The 21136-nt window shown below is 39.5% G+C and overlaps 2 protein-coding genes across 3 annotated transcripts in view; both read right to left on the bottom strand.

The window, feature by feature from the left end:
* Nucleotides 1-12791, bottom strand: part of iars1 (isoleucyl-tRNA synthetase 1) — a 63239-nt gene extending 50448 nt beyond the window's left edge. Inside the window, exons 1-8 of one of the 2 annotated variants that reach the window (XM_080461578.1) lie at nt 12748-12791; nt 11607-11730; nt 10527-10683; nt 10297-10416; nt 9910-9992; nt 7648-7765; nt 7374-7521; nt 1617-1704 (exon numbers count right to left, since the gene is read on the bottom strand). In XM_080461578.1, coding sequence (XP_080317704.1) covers nt 1617-1704; nt 7374-7521; nt 7648-7765; nt 9910-9992; nt 10297-10416; nt 10527-10683; nt 11607-11725 — 833 coding nt within the window. In that variant the 5' untranslated portion in view covers nt 11726-11730; nt 12748-12791. Of the gene's footprint in view, nt 1-1616; nt 1705-7373; nt 7522-7647; nt 7766-9909; nt 9993-10296; nt 10417-10526; nt 10684-11606; nt 11731-12543 lie in introns of both variants that reach the window. The other variant, XM_080461577.1, reaches the window with a different exon arrangement.
* Nucleotides 12792-16077: 3286 nt separating this feature from the next.
* rpl29 (ribosomal protein L29) lies at nt 16078-19115 on the bottom strand. Its single transcript, XM_080460657.1, has 4 exons — nt 19082-19115; nt 18605-18657; nt 17422-17486; nt 16078-16260 (listed from the first exon to the last, which is right to left on the bottom strand). Exons 2-4 carry the CDS (start codon nt 18639-18641, stop codon nt 16165-16167), a joined length of 198 nt encoding a protein of 65 aa, XP_080316783.1. The 5' UTR covers nt 18642-18657; nt 19082-19115; the 3' UTR covers nt 16078-16164.
* Between the last annotated feature and the right edge of the window lie 2021 nt (nt 19116-21136).

The raw sequence follows: 21136 nt of genomic DNA, 5'->3' as shown, positions 1-21136 counted from the left end.
GAGTTTGGCACTCGCAGCTTTTAAGTTGCAATGTTCCAAATGCAAATACAATTCACTGTGAGCATCTATCATTATGGTAAATCACACCTGCAGTTACAGCCCCAAAGGTTGGGACAATGTGTGAAACGTGAATTAAAAACATTATGCAGTAAACTGTAATGCTCACAGGCACTTATTTTATCCCAAGTAGACAACATAAAGGATGTTGAAAGAACATTTTACCATTTCATTAAAGGCACCGGCACATTTTGAATTTCTCGGCAGCGACTTGTTCCAGGACAACAAAGATTCCCAGAAGAGTTCCTGCAATGGTTTCAACTACAGATGGATGCTTGTTTCTAATTTAGTGCCACAAGAGGATCTGCAAAGTCTCTACCTCTCTAAAATACTCCTTCTAGAGCAGGGCTGTCAAACACATTCTACTTCAGGGGCCACACATACCGGCTAGTTTCAAGCGGAGTGAGCCGGACCGGTATAATAACGCCATTATAACTTCAAGATCTAAACAACAAAGTTTTTATTTGTTGTGGAGCAGAGATGAAAAAGTCTTTATTTTTCCAAATCTGAACAATTATTATCAAAAATTACTCAGATCTAAACATTAAGTCATTTTTAATGATGCAAAATACAGTGAAATCTCTCAAAAAGACTTTTATAACTGTTGTATTTTGCAGCATTTTGCATGCAGGTTTCTACAGATTCCTTTAGCTTTGAGGCTAATGCTACTTTCTGATCTTTCGTGGCAGCATCAACAATATTTCAGTTCAGTTCTCAATGTTTGTTGAAAAATCTTTGCTTTCTTTGCAATTTTTACAATTTGCTGGGTGGTTTGTTGGGCCAGATCGCAGCCTCTTGTGGGCCGGTTCTGGCCCACGGGCCTCATGTTGACACCCCTGATCGAGACAGCCATGTTAGTGCCCTGTTGAAAAACGCTGGATAATGCATCATAATTGGATGCATAAAGCTCCTGCCGATGTTTTGATTAGTTACTCTTACAAGTACTTTTGGAGCATTTTGTTTCTTCTGTCCCAACTGAGTTTAATTAGATGTTTTGCTGTCCAATAAATTTTAACATTTCTCCTGAAATGGTTAAACTGTTTCACTTTCAACAAATGACATGCTTGCTTTTCAGGAGAATATGGGTTTTGCAGTTTTGCAAATATTAGCGTCCCACTGACTTTGACATATTACTTAACAATTTGGGGACTTTTGGTTGAATTTATGAAAATCAAAACGGGATAGCGGAGTTTCCTCGAGCTTACGTTTTGATGTTATTTCATAGCATCTTTGATTTATAAGAGAAATGTGACTGTCGGTGCTTTTGACTTTTGACCATTTAGCGTAAATCGGAGCGCCAATCAAAAATAATGTTTGTCAGATTAAACATGGTGCGTCTAACACACACTGCTTTAGCGGGCGTATCAGCACAAGTGTGTGCACCTTCTGTATGGATGATGATGATTTGACTGTAATGAAGTGGGTTTGTGATGTTCCACTGTGTGTGACTATCTTTTCAGAAAGCGGATCCCACTGTAGCCCAGTGAGGAGCTGAAGTACCTCAGTGCCTACAACACAAAGCATCTTTTTCTTTAAACGACATGGTCTTCTGTACTCACTTGTCCAGGATTGTGTACTCGCTCTCTGACTTAAACAGAGCTCCCAGCCTGGCCTCCATCATTATGTACATCTTGTCTGTGCTGTTTTCTGAGAGAAGGGACAGAGAAAAGGAAGTTATTTTCACGTCAAGCCTTTTGTGGAGATGATAAAACAACCGGTGAATGCCTGAGTACATCAAACATGGGGAAGCACCTGAAACAAGTCTGACCACAAGCATAAGTCAATTATTTCTTTCTGCATTTGACAAGGTTTGTCATCTCACTTCATTACAAGAATGTCTTTTTAATGTTTTCATTTAATGCAAACGTCACAAAATCCATGACGAACCTGATATTTCATCGAAAGTCTGTTCAGATTAATGTGGAGAAAAGCGTGTTGCTCCTCAAAACACAGGATTTCTGCATGTCTTCATAAACTTTCCCTCGTGGCATTGTTTTGATGCTAATCTGATTTTTCCAGCAGTGAGTTCGACACTTTCCACTGCAGTATTACAGATCTCCAGGCTACGAGCAGTGTTGCCATCTGCTGTCCAGTTCGGAGTCTCCGTGTTACATTCTGACCTCTGATTTGCAACCCACTGTGGACAAATCAGGAACACTGCTTCTTTTTGTTAATAAAACAGCCTTTATTGTTCTTTTGTTATTTTTACAGCTTGTGAACATCCTTGGAGACCCGGATTGGCCTGCTTAAGTGACAGCGTCTTTATGTAATTCACTTCTCAAAAGAAAAGAAAAATGAATAATATTCTAACTTGAACTGTGTGCTAAAAGCTGCCACAGCCTCTGTTGCATTCCAGTACTCTTCACTCTTTTTTTTCTGACCATTTTTTAAGAAGTAGCTCTGGGCCTGCTTACATATAGCATCAAGACCCTGTAGCTCGGCACAAGCCTCATATCTGTAACATTATAATGGAATGTAAAGGTGAGCATTTTAAATTAGTAAATTAATAACAGGATAAGGAATTAAATACATTTATGATTTAACTCCTAAAAAAACATTTTCCAGGCTATTCAATGGACAAAGCAACTATCTGATCAATTTAAAAGAAGCTTCATGAGGCAAACCAACAAATAATGGACTACTGTTGATTGATGTTGTCTCCATGCCAACAAGCAGAGGAAAATATAATAGGAAGCATCATGTTTTTGATATAATTGAAGCCGGTATGCCGTGGCGTGGCTGGAAAACGGCAAACAGAAAGATGAGATATTGAAAAGGGTTGAGATATTTAGGCAAAAAAATAATAATAAATGGCAGCAGTTGCTCTTATTTCACCTTTAATGCTTTCCACACACCATTTCAACCGCACGGCTCACATAATGAAGCCAGCATGACTGATATGAAGTGATTCTTTTAGAAAAAGGGGGGGTCTGTGGTCATTTCTCAAAGTCTGTCATCCTAATAGCCCCTGCAGGATGATTTATGTTTATTGACCTGAATTTCATGTTTGATAAACAACTGCTCATTACACGTTGGTCGAATCCATGCACCTTAGAGCCACAATGCTTCATATTAATACTGTCAGCCATATATTCAGGAGTGAGGAAGGATCCACCTATCATGATGCAGCTACAACCATTTAACCAGCAACTGAGCTAAACATACTCAGCATTTGCCACTTTGTGTGCACGACTGCCTGACATTTCAGGAAACTGAGCTCACATGGAGAGAAAAAAACCCCAAAAAAGCCAAAGGGAGATTTCAAGAAAAACAAAAAGAGGAAACAGTGAAAACAGCAGGGACAACAGTTGTGCAGAGGGCAAAAACCAAATGGCCCGAGACAGTGAGACACAAAAAGAGAGCAAAGGAGTGTGGGGGGGGGCCTCAATAAAAGATGTTTCTTCCCCTCAGTGGTGTGACAAATGACTGCACGGCTCAGACCTGGCCCTTCTGACAGCCCTCAACTCAAAAAAACAGTGACATAGGCACAGCGAGGAAAAGATCCAGACGTCAGGAGAGGCAGAGCGGGAGACAATAAGAACAATGAAGGACAAAAACAGGTGGACGTGAAGGCGAAGGGAGTGATAAGGAAATGAAGGGGGGAAAATTGGGAAGATGGAATGAGGAAGGAGGGAAGATGAGAGAGAGAGAGAGTGAGAGACACTGAGCTGATACAGGGGGAAAAAGGGAAGCGTTCATTGGTATTCTGAGGCGGTCTCCCATGCAGCACAGCACAGGCGGTGCAGGCAGGATGAAGGACTGTGCTTCCACAGTGCCCCCTGCTGGAGGAGCTGCACTACAACAGGCTGGAAAAAATCTAGGTCATCCTTTTAAAAACCCACCAGTTCCTCTCTAAGGGAACCAAAAAATACAGCAGGAGGGCAACAGAAAAACAGTAGCCACCTCTCTGGAGTATTACCTTTTCATATTTGAACAAGGACAATGCTTTTTTTAAGTGACCTGATTTGAGGTCTATGCACATTTTTAGGTTTTCAGCCACACACACTGATGTTCTGCAGTCAAACAGAGCTGCGTAGAACTGCCAGTTATAGCAAAACCAAACATTTTAGCACAGAAAAATCTGTAGAAAATAATATGCATGAAGACTTATTTACTTTTAGATGCATTTTAGTGAATGCCACTGGCAACTGAATTTCCCTCAGGATTAATAAAATCTCAATCTATTCATCTTTCTATACGCCGTTAAAGAACCAAAAATAAGAATCATACATTGTGGCTTGTTTGTTTGTTCGCTCTCAAGTATGTAAATCTGCCAATTACAGAACAAAGTTTGTCCATTTTTCACTTTATTGAAAGTTTGAAATGTTTGAAAAAGTCAAACCTACAAAAGAACAAGCTTAATTGCTTAATATCAGGAGAGGCAAACAAGACTCAGAAGAAGAGGGCTCAATCCAGCCCGAAGGATGACTCTGCAAAGTGTGAAACTAATATTAAAAAAAAAAAGACACCAACTGCTATTTTTTCCACAAACATAACTCCTCCTCTTAATCTGTCTGGGGTCGGTCTTGCTGTCGAGGTCATGAAACAACTTACTGAACAGCAGATGGCTGCAGTGCTTGTAGCGGACAGATCAGTGATACCTACGAACTGACCTTACCGTTAGAAAAATTGCAGTAACATCCAAACCACAGCATGGGGAGTTTTTCAAAGCATGTATGCTGAAAGCTGCAGAAAGTTCCAACATTAATCTGAGACAAACATTGTTACCTGTAACAATTTTAAATATCCGTTTGCGTGTTGTTGAAAGTGCTTTAAATGTGAACAAGTTTAGAATATACTAAACTTTGAAACCGTCAGTTAATAAAGGTAATTATGCTATTAATTTACCGGTCTTTCTCAAATGCAGCTGTATGTGACTCCCCCCAAGGTTGACACCGATTATTAATAATGATCGGTTATATCACCAGGACATTTCATCACTGTAGCTTAGTAATACACGTGTCTCTTCTGCATACACACTTTGCTGAAGCGAATGTGATCTAATAATCTAAGAGTTGCAGCTAAGAGTTACATCATTATTTCATTCTGTAAATATTGTCAGAATTGTATTATTGCATGTTTTGTTAGTCCTGCAATGGATGGGCAACCTGTCCAGACTGAACACCGACTTTTGTTTTATGATAGTTGGAAGAGGCAACACCACCAATACTGTCTGGATAAAGCTGGAGGAGATCATCAATGAATAGAGAAACTCAGTGAATAAACTGTAAGAGGTGAAAGCAGAAAAGGCCTGATATTATGAAAATTCTGAATTATATTGCTAAATATTTAATTACATAGAAGTAAATATTGCAGCTCTGATTACAGCAGTCAGTAGGTTCTCTGTAACAATACTACAGACTCAATAAAATAATATTACAAGCCATAACAAACAAGCTCCTCCAGAATGATTCCAATGTAAACTACCCTCTTAATGTGAACAACTTGAAAACTGTTTCAACAAACGTTAAATATACAATTCAAAACTTTTACGGAAATGGGACTTTTTTTTTTTAATAAGGCTGCTGTTTTCAAACTTGATATTTTCAGGTCTTGGGACCGATTACGTGACAAACCAGGAGGCACGCCGTACACCAAAACATTCTCACCGTGACAGCTCCAATCACTCTCTGGTGTGCTGCAAGAGCATTGCCAAAGTTTTGAAAGTATTGCACATACTGCCCCATGGACTCTAAAAGTTTGAGCGAAAAAGGCTCCAGTACTTCAATGAGCTTATACCATGACTATGTTATATATGATCAAAGACGATAAAAGAAAATTCCAAAACTGGAGCCAAACTCTATGGCTCTTTGATGAATTGTTTGATAACTTCACAAACATTTAGTACAGGACTTAATGGCATGAGAAGTGAAGGTTTGAAGAGCTGCACAGAGCAGCGACCAAAGGAAACCTCGGTTGTAGCCACGTCCTCATGCTCTTCATGTATCTGTGTCGTCATGGTGACATGTCCTCATGCTCTGAAGCAAGGTGTCAAACATGCAACCTGTAGACCAAAAGCAGCCTGAAAGCAGATTGTATCCAACCTGTTGGATTATCTTTCAAAGTGTAAATTTAAAAAAAAAAAATTGTAAGTGGTGTTATTAATCCATCCACTGGGGGGCGCACTGTTTTGGTAGACGTGAAGGTATTGATGAAACACTGGGAGCCACAACTGAACATTAGATACAGCAGAGAGATGCATCTTCTTTACTGCAGCTACGACAGCATTAGCATCACAGACATACAGAATAAAGTGGATTTTAAAGGCTGCAGACATACTGTGTTCTGAGAAATAATAGGCTGTGTATTCAGGATATTCTTCTTTTTTTCTTTTGCAGTAAAACTAACATTTGAAGTTGCTGCTATTCAAAGGTCGATATGCTTTTATTTTATTGGTTGAGAAATGATCAGATTGTACTGTATCTGCCCCCTGAAGTGAAATGATGTTTACACTCCTAATTTGTAGTCATGGAAATATGAGTGGAAAATGGAGGAAGGACAAATTCAAAATAAACATTTTGGTCAGCACCAAATGTGTCCATCCTAACAGGTACAACCCTTGGTTTTACCTCAGCGAGTAGTTTTCTGGAAAGTGGATGTACATGAAGTGACTGACAGCATTTCTTTCAAACAGAAAAAGCTTTTGTGAAATGAAAATATTAATCTGTGATGTTTAATGGGTTCTTATGGAATTGTATGTTTGTGGAAATGTATTGTTCTTCGAGAGACAGCAGGTTCAGTCTGAATCATTACGCTATAAAAACCTGTGCATGAATACATTTGTAAAGCCAAGTAATCCGATAGAACTCCTTGTGAATTGCTTGTGAATGTCCAGCATCTGGATGGTTATTAAAACATACTTTCATTCCGCTTGTGATGTGCAAAGAAACAACAGAAAAGAGTGTTATTCAGAGTGAAAAACTAAAATGTCGACCAATATTATGGTGAAAAAAAACTATTTTCCTCTGGGTGCAATTTACCAAAAGGGCACTCCTTCTCTGCTAAAATCTTCTTGTTTGTGCTTTGATTTGAAGAAAGAAAAGAAGCAATCCATCGGCTGATACCGTGGTACAAAACACTGAACCCACCAGGGATATGAGAGTTTCCATCAGAAACATTCGGGCTTCAATTAAATTTTTAATAGCATCACCTTTTTGTGGTGGAAACATTGTTTTTGTGAGCAGCATGTTGGATTAACTCCAGGAAGAGTAGCTGTACTTGTTGCAGCTAATGGAGATCAAAATAAATGCAAATACATCCGACGTACATCCATCAACCCGACAGATCAAACGGAACAGTCAGCTGTTTTTCCTCACCTTTGACTTTGACGTACAGGAACTCGGGGTTGACGCAGAGCGCCAGGTTGCTCGGCAGTGTCCACGGCGTGGTCGTCCAGGCAATCAAAGAGATCTGCTCGTTCTCAATCAAGGGGAAGCTGATGATCACAGAGGGATCCTGAACATCCTGGAAACACAAAATGAAACGCGTCGTCTCAGTTAAGGTCATTTAAAAAACTCTATCCACATCTCCACACCCACGGAGCGGAGCGATATCTTCTCGCTTACAGTGGTGCTGCATAAAGCCACTGACCTTGTAGTTCTGGTGGGACTCAAAGTTGGAGAGGGGGGTGTTGCAGGCAGTGGAGAATGGCATGACTTTGACGCCTCGGTACACCAAGCCCTTTTCATACAGTTGTTTGAACACCCACCTGAAAAACAAAGCAACAAGTCAGTCGTGCTTCTCCCTGGCGCGACTCAAACACCTCAAAAACATGCGATTCGGAAGCAATTCAATGAGCTTGGATTATTTTAAATAATTTCAGAAGTCCTCATATGAACTTGCCATAACAAAACAGCCTTTTTTTCCTCTGTTCTCGAAATGCAACACTGATGGATCTTGTTGTTAAAGTGGAAAAGATGCTCGTCATTCATTTCCAATTCGCTTCTCGAGCCACGACATATTTTCCCATCAAGTTGTTTTGCTGTAGGTCACTAGAGAGCCTCTTCTGCTGGATGACAATGAAGATGAAGCCAGTAAACTGGTTTCTCTTTCTGTTTGCTCACTGCTGTGTACAGACAGGTTGGACAAGTACCTATTTATTAATCAAGCAAAGATATAACAAATAGACAGATACTCTTTGTAGTCCTTTCTTGCATTCATCCATTTTTTTTTATTAGTTTCAATCTATTCATTGTACACAGATACTATTTATTAGTTCTCAACAACGAAGATGTATATACTGGTGGGTGAGGTAAAAATGTAGTTTGTGGTTAATGTGTATGAATGGAGAATTAAATGAAATAGAACTGACACCATATATGTAAAGAAAACTTGAAGCTGTTTTTTCCCCACTGTGTTTGTCAGAGCATACAAGTGGTACTGGTTTATAGCTCAATCAAATTACAGATGGCAAAAAAAACAAACATGCTTTTCTCTCATTATTTAATCCCATATTTCACCTCGTGCTACTGCAGCTTTTTTGTTAATGTAAAACAGTGTTAAATGTTCCCTGCCCTAAACCCTGCAAGTCTGCTGGCAGGTTTTCTAGAAAACCGCCCATGCTGCTAATTTATGTCAAAGATAGATATAATTACCCGCCATCGGGTCAAAATGATGGGGCAATTTACTGAAAGGGGCAACAGATTACGACACTGCACACTTAGTTATCATGTAAATGGCATTTTAAAATCTGGCTGCCAGCCACTTCTTCTTAAAGATAACAGTTAGAAAGGAGTTAAAGAAATAAAGTGTGGGGGGGAAGTAGCAGGCTTTCATGATTTTCTGCTCCTGGCAAATTAAACAGACGTTAAAACGTGAATCTGAATTTGTTATAAGCAACCAGAATGGACGGGATGAAGAGTGAGTACATTAGAGTGGGAGCTCATGTTGGAAGGTTTGCAGGGACAGTGAGAAAGACGAGGCAAGATGGTTTGATCATGCATGTAGGTGAAAGCTAGAGAGGAGGGAGGAGATTCATGGATACAATGAGGGAGGAAATGTAGTCTACAGGAGGAAAAGCATCTGCTGCAGTCTCCCTTAACAAGAATATTGATATAAAAGGAAAATACAATATTGTTAATGCATCTCTAATCAAACAAATCTAGTCTACGTGTGAGTGTTTTGCATATTTGCGACCACATGTTCTTCTCTGTTGCAGTGTGTGTGAAGTGGCGGACATCACCTTTTCTCGTCTTGAAAGACAACTGGAGGTTTTTAACATGGTTCAGATTACCGGTTCCTTTAAACTATAAACTGAATCAGAAGTGATGAAGCCTCAATTTAAAATGTCTTCAAAAGCTTAAACGAGCCCAGTTGCCTTTTAAAGACATGACAAAGTCTTCACAGAAAAGGAGAGGATTTACTGTACATATTTCACATAAGCAGTGCAAATGCAGTCGTGTGTATTATTGCGACCCAATATTAACTATGATAGAAAGCAGAATCCAAACTATTTTACTGACAACTAAGAGCAAGTGTGTGTTCAAGGACACAAAGTGGGTTGAACCTACAGCTTTGCTTTGAGCATGGAACTGAATTTGAACGGACAGAAATGAGCTACAGTTAATCAACCCAGAAATATAAGGTGACCACTCTGGATAAAACTAAGCTGAAACTTGAACTTCAAGAAGAGTCAAGTTAGACGTAATTTGATCATCAACAGCATCTTCTGCACTCGAGTTTGCTGTGAAATACTGCTGACAATATGGATCATATGAGGCAATCATTAGCTGACACACTTGACAGGTGAAGGTTTTTTGGGTTTATAATGAGATTACTGCTGTACAAACTGGACTATGGCGGCGCTTTATACTCTTGAACATTGCAGTGTGAGAAGGCTGGTGACATCCATACCAGACGGTCTCCATGAACCACGGGTAAAGAGTCTTGTAGTCATTCTTGAAGTCAATCCAGCGGCCCATTCGCTTCACTGAAGCCTGAACAGAAGACAAAACAAATACCGTGATCAAAAGATACAAACAATCTCTGTGGTCATAAGACTTTGCAATACCATTTCAGGAATGTCCTTTTTAAAAAATGCAATAATGCCAGTTACATATCCACGCCCTGCAGAATCAACACAATGACTGTACTTTTGCGACTTTTCCCTGAGGTTTGACTAGTCGAGTGAAACTAGCCTCTCTTGAAACATAAACATAAAGCCACGTTATGTTACATCCTTCCAGTTTAACCATGCAGACTTAATCAGAAGTGATATGGCGATAGTGGTTCTGTGCTCACCTCCCACTCGTTGGAGTATCTCATGACAATGTTCCTGCAGTGCTTGTTGTACTCAGCAATGCCCATCTTAGCCACATCCTCGGGTCCTTTGATTCCCAAGGTCTTATCGATCTCATACTCCTGCAAACACATACCAAGCATGGGACACAAAGCAAAGCCACAGAGTTTAAAGATTTTTGCAGAGCTTGTGGTAAATGTTCAAAGAAAAGCCAAGCGAGAGAAATCATTACCACAGGCAGGCCGTGACAATCCCAGCCAAAGCGACGGTCCACGTGGAAGCCGCTCTGGTGAGCGAAGCGAGTCACGATGTCCTTGATGGTCCCAGCTAGGATGTGACCATAGTGAGGTAAACCTGTGGCAAAGGGAGGGCCATCGTAGAAAGTGTACCTGGTTGGAGAATTGGAAATAAAGAGGTAATAGTCACCTTGCATGGCAGCATTTTCCAAATAGTAAAAACACTGGCTAGTTTTGTTTTCTTTTCTACTACACAAAAAATTTGGGGGGTAAATTGAGTTTGGAGATTATTTCCTTCTCCATTTCTTGGCAATAATTCTTATACCATGGGACAGCAATGCTGATCTTCTTTTAAATGGTTCCACGCTTGCCAGGAGCATGCATTTGTGGGATGCGCAGCATATCCCAGTATGTGATTTTCACCAGTGAAAGATTTCCCATAATTTCTCTGCCAATGCAAAAAATCTTCACATGACATGGCCCCGTTTGTTAAATACACAAATAGTTACATTGTCAATATGTGTCATTCATTTTGACATCAATCATCTAATCCACGAAAAAGAAAAATTATGATCAATGGCAAAGGAGATTAGGAAAATTTGTCATGTGCAAAACTGACATAATCAGCTTTGTTGCTCATCCCACAAACGCATATTCCTGACAAATGTGGTACTATTCAAATTTTCAAAACCAAAATACAAGAAGATAATTGATGTTTATAATTTAAAACATTTTTTTTATTATTACTGACAAAGGTGTGAACCTTCCCCCCACACCCTCATATCAATTAAATGTATGTAATTACCTCATTTACAATAAAATGAGATTGTAATTATTTGTATTAAAATAAAGTGGATGATAATGTACTGAACATATTGTTTGATTTGGCCAATGACAATGACGCACAGTCAACCAGTTTCAAAGTTCCACTGTCACGAGGTTTTGACACCGATTGCCAACTGACGTTAAAATAAAACTGGTTAACCAGGATATGCAGATATTTTACTTGGCAATCAACCAGTGGAATGAATCCCATGAGCTCTAAACATTCACAGTACTAAGGTGACTGGATTTACTTGGGTCTGTTCTTGGACTGTTTGAGGCACTCCTGGAAGCAGTCCTTCACGTCCCACAGGTTCAAGATCTTCTCCTCCTCCGAGGGAAAGTTGATGGACTCGGAAACTGGCTCCACCATGTTGACTGTGAGGAGACAATCACAGCAAAACTAATAACACACGTGAAGAGAGAAGAGGCAATCAGAGAAGAGGCAAAATATATTATAAGTTAGGGGTGTCAAACTTTTGACCCGGGGCCACAAATCGGCCTGCGAGGGAGTACTATTCATCCGGCAGGTAATTGTAATGCAATTACCTGCAAAGATTAAAATTAAACTGCAAGTAAGCGCACTTCATTTAAAATGCTGCGGCAGTTCAACACCGGGAAGAATACAGTTCTGTGTAAATAAATACTTACTGTGAAAACATCTTAAGAGACTAAACATTGTAATATGAAATATCAACCAGCAGCTTCACTACAAAAGAGTTTTTGTATGGTGGAACTCTGACGTCCATGCACTGGCAAAACTTGTTTTAGGTACATATTTTATATATCTACAAGAGAGAGGCATAACTTGGCTTGAGAGCAAGTTCAGATGGTCAAGATTTCCACACAGCATAGACGTGGAAACGTCTGTGAATGTAAAATAGTTTCTAACTCCTGACAAGTTGTTTTCATCATAAAGTACAATATTACATGATCAGTTCCAGATACCCGTGGGTAAATGTTTTGTGCCTTTGTAGATCCACTGAAATGTTAACATTGCATCTATTTTTCTTAAAAAAAAATGTTATGAAAGAAAGTTCAACTCCTTCAGACCACAATAGAATGAAATACCATTGCGATGACAAAATTAATAACCCCTGTGATTAAAATGATGGCAAAGAGGAAGTCAATCACGCCAGTAAACCGGATTAATGTTAAAGTTAAGAAGAATTAATAAATGACTTTTCTCACAGGAATGACGCCTCCTTGTTGTTAGCTGACAGGCTAAGCTAGCCGCAGAAAGCTTCAGTTGGTTCACTCAGTCACACTAACTTTAGTCTGTTCAGAGGTTCAGACGTTCACACACTAACCGCTGCGTAGAACAACGTGACAGTATTCAAATGTTTTGTTTCGTGGGGTAAAAGAAACCCTGAGCGTTTGAGTGCAGATACTCACATGGCTGTCTGCACCCGGCGGCACGGAGGAATGATGCAAGCGCGTGTCACGGCGAGAGCGGACGTGACGTCATGACGCAGAGCTCAGCTTCAGCGTCACAATAAAGCACGTCCAAGTAGGTTATTTCTGTACAAACAGCTGAAACCTTTATGACAGGAAGACCCGTTTTTGACCTTTTTCCACCAAATTAAATTTAATTGGAGCCCCAAAACACATTTAACATTCAAAATGAGGCTGACACAGCTCTTAAAGTTTCAAATATATTTTTGATATAAGAACATAAACGGCTTCTTATTTGGCATTTATTAAGTTTCAATTACATTTCTATTTCAATTAAATACTTGGCACTTGGTTTTAGATATTTCAACCTTCTTTTCAGCATTTTTTAATATATATATATATATATATATATTTATTTTATTTTTATTTTTTTTCTTTTACATTTTTGCCCATTTAACCTTTTTGGCACTTCTTTTGGCAGATTTCTAGGTTTTTTCCCCATTTTTACTATTTTTAGGGTCCAAGCACTGAAAGTGCTGGAGGATCCTGTTGGATTCCCTCAGATTATTCGCCAAGATTAATTGTGTTTTTCAGGGACTTAACATCCATAACTTTTTGTGAAACTTTGCAAACTCCTCAGGTCCGGTGAACAATTCAAAAATTTTGGGGAGTTACACATGTGACTTGCGAAATGCATTAACGGCGCCACCTGCAAAATTGACGAACAAAAAAATGATCTTATGGCAAGACCAAAAACTCAACAGGAAGTTGGATATTTGGAGGAAAATGGAAGATTTTCATGAATTTCTGCCCAAATTTACAAATTTTCTGGAGCGAACTTGTCCCAGGGGGGAGATTCCAATCTAATTCAACTTGGTTGAAGGGGTTGAAGAGCAAAAGTTATCAAAATCTCTCCGTGACCACGCCACAGAGTTTGATGTTTCGCCAAGAAACAGGAAGTGCAATGTAAATCGGCTGAATGTGGTCAAATTGGCCTGAATTTTGACATCAGAGTCCGGCCCTGATCACAACCATATGAAGATAACGACCACTGGCCATTGTGCCACCTGCTGGACGCAGGAAGTGTGTGCATTTGAAGGCGTGGCAATGGTTAAGAACGCCATGAAACAGGAAGTGCAACGCAAAGAGCCTGTACGTTATCAGGTTGTACGTTTAGGTTCTGGTTCTTATGGTTCCTCGTTGATCTGTGGAGGTTCTGGTTCTTCTGGTTCCTCATTGATCTGTGGATGTTCTGGTTCTCCTGGTTCCTCTTTGATCTGTGGAGGTTCTGGTTCTTCCTGCTCTCCATAGTCATTGGTTTCCTGTTTCGAGAGCCATGGTGCTGTGGGAGCTCTGGAGAGAAAAAAAAATGTTAGATTACTCGTACAGTTCTCGCTTAAAAACAACAACAGGGACTCAAACAGTGAAAATTAAAACTTTTATTCAAATTTTAAAAATAACATTACAACAGTGCTCGTTGCACCTTTAGCTGCTGAACAGCTGGTGGATTAATGATTACTTTTTTGGATGAACTTTTTTCTAGGTGGTATATTCACTGATTTTCTCTCATATTCGCACAGCATTGTGTTAACCGTTTACAGTGCTGCCTGAGATGGAGTGATAATGACACGTCCTGCTTTTAAATGTTCTTCGGAAATGCCTCTTCAACAAAGCATCAGTGTCCACACCTTCATTAGGCAGTCCAGGTGGGGGAGAACAAAATAGGAATAATTCCATCAAACATAAGACTTTCCCAGATGTTGTTACTGTGTTCATACAGTTTAGTATATTTGTACGTTATGGCTGTAAAGCCTAATAAAAGAATCTGGGACAGAGCGGACGCGCTCCTGCTTGTCGCGCTCCCGCGGACGGGAATCACTTTTTAGCAGGGAATCACTTTTTAGCACTACACCGGCCGCTGCCAACCCCAAGAGACCCCAGGGTTCACACACATCCTGCTTCTGGATGAATCAAACTCAGCAATAAGGATTGAAATGTGTTTAGAGTTTTTCTATACCTATTCTGTGTACCTTGACTTGAGGGTTCAAGTCGATGTCCAGTAATCTGCGCTGACGGTCAATCTCCTCCTCGTACTGGACGATGATCTGTTCAAACACATTGAATATTTCTCCGGCAGCTGCAGTTAGTCGCTCGATGATAAACCCTCACAAAGCCTGAATTGAAATCATTGTTGCTGCAGGAGATTAAATGTTTTCTCTGTGGGTCTAGACCACACGGACGCCATACGGCAGTCCAACAAGCGCGAAAGAACAGTTTTAAAAGCAGTTAGCACTGCTTCTTCTTCTCTTGCTTTCGGAGGATCACAAACGTCACCTTCACCCTGACATCTACTGGATAAACGGGGGAACTGCAGGTTGTAAACTGCACTTGAAATACTTGGAGCGCTTTTTTTTTAATGAATTGTCCTGTGCAGTTTACAACGATCAATATCAATTTAATCGATAGTTGTAAAATACGCAGGACATTACTTGTCTCACTGTGAGACAAACATGTTTTCAAATATTTTGAATGTGAGACCATTAAAGTACATGTCAAAAGAACAGTATGTTTTATAGTGTACGTGTTGTTTTAGTTTTTGATACATGTAATTGTAACTTGTAATTTTGAAAACAGCTTCAAAGACCCAAGATACATATATACTGTATATGTGTGTGTGTAATATATGCATGTGTGTATCGTGTACATTAGATAACATTCTTACCATTATATTTCCATATATAATACTAACTATTCTTAATTAAGAAAGATAATTAAATATTGGAGAGGGGGCAGGATTTGAGAAGTTTACTTCTTCATGCCCCTTTTCAGGTATGTTAATCAGGTATACAAAGTATGTATGATGATAAATGTGTGGGTATACTTAAACATAAAGATATATTTTCATAAGCCATAATCTATTATTAATAGTGGATATATTTTTGGAAACATGCATGTATATGTGTATATTGTGTGTTAAGTATGTGATTGCACAAAATGTTTGAATATAACATGTCTGAAAAGAATTGGGGGGGGGTAAAAAGAAATTGCAGGACATTTAAAATAGATCTGAGTAACTCAGGCTGCAGAATGGATCAATCAAGTTAAGCAACAGAAACTAAACCATCCTGGAGATTATCAAGTTAAACTAGTTTATATGTACTTTGTCATAAAAGTCAAAGGAAATGAAGATAATTCCAGTTGTTTTGAAAACATTTTTCCCCCTTAGAGAAAAATGCACCTGATTTGAATTTGAATTTTCATTCAGTTCCCATGTTGGAGTAACAGTCAATAATGATATAATTCATGAGCTCCGACAGAGACACATAGATGTTGATTTGTTAACAAAGCATTGCTTTATTGTGAAGACGGTGACACAGTCGGTAACGCTGACATAAACAAAGGTGGCTGGCGAGTGGCCTATTTGTCCTTGGGTGCCGCCTTCAGCGCTGCCTTCATGCCCTTCTTATTGTGCTTCTTGGCGAAGCGCATATTCCTCAGGAACTTGGGGTCGACCTGCAAAGAACAGAGGAATAAAGTGAGTGACAAGGCCGGGCAAAGCACGGGGTGTTTTAAACAGAAACACGCTTAAGTAACAAGATTTCAATTCACATGACGCAACTGATCCCTATAGAGTGCCTGATCTGATAAAAGAAGTACGTCACCAATGATAAAACCTTTGATATTAGTGTATATTTAGGCAACACGACTAACTAATTCACCTCAAACTCAGTATCAAACCTCTCAAATGTTGACCAGAAAACAGGCACGATATACCTCACATAAAAGGTCCATTTTATTCCGCTAAAGCCTAAAACTTGCAACAAGCAGGATGAAGCACAACAATGAGATTAGGTGGATCCAAACATATTGTGACGCTCCAATAAATTAACATTAAAGTGCTGTTGAGTAACTCGCCTGGTGCTGTGGGAGACTGCTTTCTCCACTTTAGCTCTGCAGTATTTGACACTTCCCAATAATACATAGTATGATATGTTCACATTCGATGATCTACGTCTTCTGATTGGATCTTGTTAGGCTGTTAACACGCAACTTTGTGTGCTGCCACTGTCCTCCACTGATTTGCTGCAGAATTTTAATTTGCTTGAGGTGTTGTTTTCCAGACTTCTGTTAAAGATCAACCTGGAATAGAGATGCCTTGTTTAAAGACAATGTGTCCTAAAAGGAGGAATAGTTCAAGTTGCTCTACAGGTGAAGCATTAAATTCAGTAACGTTGCTCAAAATCAAATATAATTCAAGACATCTTTCCTGACTGCAGCAACCGTCTTACAGCCACTAATCTTCCAAAACAACAATATGCCGAGAAAATTCCTCAGAAAAGTAGTTATTTCAGAGGGAAGCAGGATGAATCAGGAGTTTCACCCCAAATGCTTTAACTCTCAACATCATCACGATGCATGTGAACACAGTGGTGAGCAAAGTATTTCCCTCCATCTCAAAGCTGCGCCCCGTCTACCTTACCTTCACACGAATACTGAACGACCACATCCCAACAATGAAGTGTTCAAATCCCAGATCAGTCCAAACACCAGCCACACTTTACTTTAAAAGGCATTTCAACGACTCAAGAAGTGATGCTCACTATAAAAAACACTTTTGCTCTCCTACAGTAGGACACATCTTTAATACATGACAAAGATGGCAGTCGTACTCACCCCTTTCAGTGACTCATAGCGAAAAGTCCTGGGCTTTTTGATTCCGTTCCTGTGGGCTTTGCGAGCTGTTGAAAGAAGAGACAACAATTAAAGCAACGCAGACGATGATTTCCATTAAAGACGGAACAGAAAAACTTTATTCATCCAAGAGGGAAATTCTTTGTTCAGCATCGCTCCATAATAAATAGGGATGGGGCCGATGGATCCAGTATCGGTATCCGATACCAACGTAATTCACAAATCGAAAAGTTTCCGATCCAATCTGGGGAGACCCGCCTCCCTTCAGGAAACCCACTCCAGTTTGAAGCCAGCCAGGAGGCCAACGTAGCCTCACCGTGCTATCCAACTTTTCATGACAACATATGCACTGGTTGCAAAGCAACAGAAACGTGGATGTTTGCTACGCCGTTGTACCGAGGGGCGGCCTCTCTGCGGCCACGCGTCATCGTTTAGAAACGACAGTTCGCTGAGCTGCACCAAAACAATGAGAAGCAGCTCCTCCATGCGGTCAGCAGGTGATTCAGACCTCCGTGAAGCTGCGTCCGACTCCGTAAAAACAGCCCCAATCATTTGTGCTGCATTGCTCAAGTTGCTTTTGGGAGCGTACATGCATACATTTGTACATTTTATATTTTACTGTAGAGAGCAGTTTATTACAGCCTCATATAAAACCTATAATAATAATAATATACCAAACACTTCTGGTATCGGGATAGTATCGGCAGATATCCGAATTCCGGTATGGGGATCTGATCGGAAGTGAAAAAATGTGGATGGTGCTTCTCAAATATCGAATAAATAATTTTAATGGGAAAAAAATAAAAACAGTATACTAGCACAGTAGAATGAAAACAGAAAAACACTATTCACAAGAGTAAATAAAATCTTATTGACACAAGAAGGTTCTCCTGTATGTCCACCAAAATGTGATGATTTTAGTTGTAATTACCACTCTACATCAGTGATCAAGAACTTGAGTATATAGTTTAATTTAATCAGTTTTTTTTTTTTCAGATCGCAGGATCGAAACACTCAAATGGTATTAAATCTGGTAAAGCTTCAGCAATCTGAAGAGAAATCCTCAACGTGTTTCCACACTACTGGGTGAATTTTACTTTTTAACACTCCCGCACTCATTCTTAACATAGAGAAGCGTTTCTTTGAAATCGGGACTTGTACTTACACTGGTTGTGGGTTGTGTGATTCTTTGACTTTGCCATTTCGAAGGAAGTTAATCTGAAAAAGGGGAAAATAATGAAGAACGTGTGTTGAGAGGAGCTAGCCAAGATGCTAACGCCATGGAAAAGGTAAACAACTGGATTTCCTGAAAATTCTAACACGTTAACAGCCTGATCATTGACACGATAATCCAGACTACTCCACAACAAGACATTTATAATTAAATTGAGTGGAAATGTGGGGAAAATTAGGATATGCCGCCTGTTGTGCAGCGAACTTTTAACGCGGCGATATTAGCATAAGCGCTGCTAAAATGTCTAACATCTAATTTATTAAGAGCTTCATCTAAACCATAATGGTATGAACATGAAGTAAATTAACCTCTTTTTCAAACCCCGCGTCTGTTTTTGTGATTACACGTGAAATACAAGCAGATTGATGAAGATTACCGGAGGTAATAGACATGGGGAAAAATAGATACCTGCCACACGAACAGACGACAGCCGGAAGAGGAAGGCGTCGAATTGGAGTGTAGAAGAAGAACTGGTTTGTTTGCCGACACTGCCGACCTGCTGGTGGAGTCTGGTATCACCACAAAAACAGGCCACATGGTGTCACTCTCGACTACAAGAAAAATCCAGACTTTTTTCAACCTTTCCGTTTCACAAATTAAAGATGATTTATTTTTTCAGCTCCTAGACTTATTTTTCCCAAATTCAGTCAATAACACAAGTTTGATGTGCCTCTGTTCTGACTGATGGGCAAAGTTGACATTCCTACTATACATCATCGGTGGTTCACGGGTTCTTGAGGGACACAAATTATTTACCATCATTAACCTAGGCAACCTCCCCACCACATCTTAAATACAATTCCCAAAAAAACGCTGAGGAAACCTCTTAATGGGAAATACGGTTTGTTTGTTCTATTCCGTAACAACGCGTTCCTTTTCTCTGGTGATAAACTCTTTGGATTTACTCTCCATCTCTGGCGTCACTTCAGTTTACAGTTTCAGACTGTTATTCGCCAGTTTTTTACCGCAAACGATGCATTCAACTCTAATTGTGTCCATTGCTTCAAAAAAGCAATATTCTATGTGAGTCTCTTGGTACACTCGTTTTTTCTTTTGATGGATTCATCTTTCTCTCCAGCCTGACACACTGTCATATTTTCTCTCCTATCTGTGCAAACTTTGTGTATATTGCAGACACTTTTAAATAAAAAATTTTCTTTACGGTTTTCTTTATTCTAAATGACCCACTTTTAATGTAAACACTACTTAGGAATCAGTGCTCCACATATTCAGTGTGAGCAGAAATAACAAGTTTTAAATACCAATTTTGTGCATCAAACACATTTTGTGAACACACAGGTGCAAAATGTGTACTTTGAAAGAAAGTGGTAAGTGTGATGAATCTTATCTCTGATCAGACAGTCAAATTTGTATATCTTCACAAAGATTTATTTCTCTGATTTATTGCAGTTTTCCAGTTTTCTCATTACCCAAAATGATCTAGAAGTTATAGTTATGATAACTGGGCTTTGCACATCCTGTCAATGGTGACAAAAAAGGATTTAAGGATTTAAAGGAGTTTCAAATTAAATGTTGAACATGGAACTTAACCCACCATCAATCTTTAATTTGCTTATATTTGGGCTTTATCATCATCAGTGCCTCTGATGATCATTATCTTTGCATGAAATAGTGAAGAAGTGAATTTTAAAAGTTTTTCCAAGGTGCGTCACACTTTATTGTTACTATGAATTATGCTGCACGTCTTACGTAACGACGTACTCGTGTTTCTTCACGCTGTCGATAAACATGAAAGACAAATGACAGTTTGTGTTGAGGCGCCGCATATCGACTGAAAAAAGGGCTGAGAATCACTGAAAGTCTGCAAACTACCATCGCGACTCGTTTCAGCTGCACAATGAGGCTTTGTGAATACAAGCAATTACTTTTGTTTTTGGAGTACCCTTTACCTCTCGCTTGTTGTGCCTCTCTGTTCTCCCCACGCACAAAAGACCAAACAAAACCACAATTCACTTAACCAGCTTATTACCAGCAACCTCTTCTAATTATTGAACAAGGTTTCTGGATTTACAGAAGCATGGAAAAGGGTTCTTATGTGGTTTTATTACATATTTTGTCCTCTTAATACCCCCCAACAGTTTGGTGGTGTTAGCCTCTTAACTTCAGTTGATGGACAGAGATTTAGAAAAAAAAATCTTTGAGAAAAAAGAGCTTAGTCGTGACTGTTTGAGAGCTCTAATTTTCTCTCAATTCATTCAGGAAAACAAGGATGAGTTTGCATGTTGATGCAGCCACTCTGGTTTGTCCTCTGAGACGATACCATCGTTCTGACTATGGTGTCCCAATGATAAAGATAAGTACTTCATATCAGAGGAGTGAAATGTGATGAAGGGACAATAAAGGATTTTAAGAAGAAGAAAAAAAACCTACATTTTATTTTATTAAAATATCCCTTTAAAACCAAGTGCTCACTTCAGTTGTGCCAGTGCCAGGTGCCAGGAT

The sequence above is a fragment of the Lipophrys pholis genome (genome assembly GCF_963383615.2).
Source record: "Lipophrys pholis genome assembly, chromosome: 4".
In the NCBI taxonomy this organism is placed as follows: Eukaryota; Metazoa; Chordata; class Actinopteri; order Blenniiformes; family Blenniidae; genus Lipophrys; species Lipophrys pholis.
This window is presented reverse-complemented; position numbering and strand designations above follow the sequence as displayed.

Excerpts from the sequence above, each read along its gene's own strand:
- rpl29 (XM_080460657.1), bottom strand. The coding sequence starts at position 18,641 with ATGGCAAAGTCAAAGAATCACACAACCCACAACCAGT. Across the intron at positions 17,487-18,604 it reads TCACACAACCCACAACCAGT|CTCGCAAAGCCCACAGGAAC; the intron begins GTAAGTACAAGT and ends TTCTTTCAACAG. Across the intron at positions 16,261-17,421 it reads GCTATGAGTCACTGAAAGGG|GTCGACCCCAAGTTCCTGAG; the intron begins GTGAGTACGACT and ends TGTTCTTTGCAG.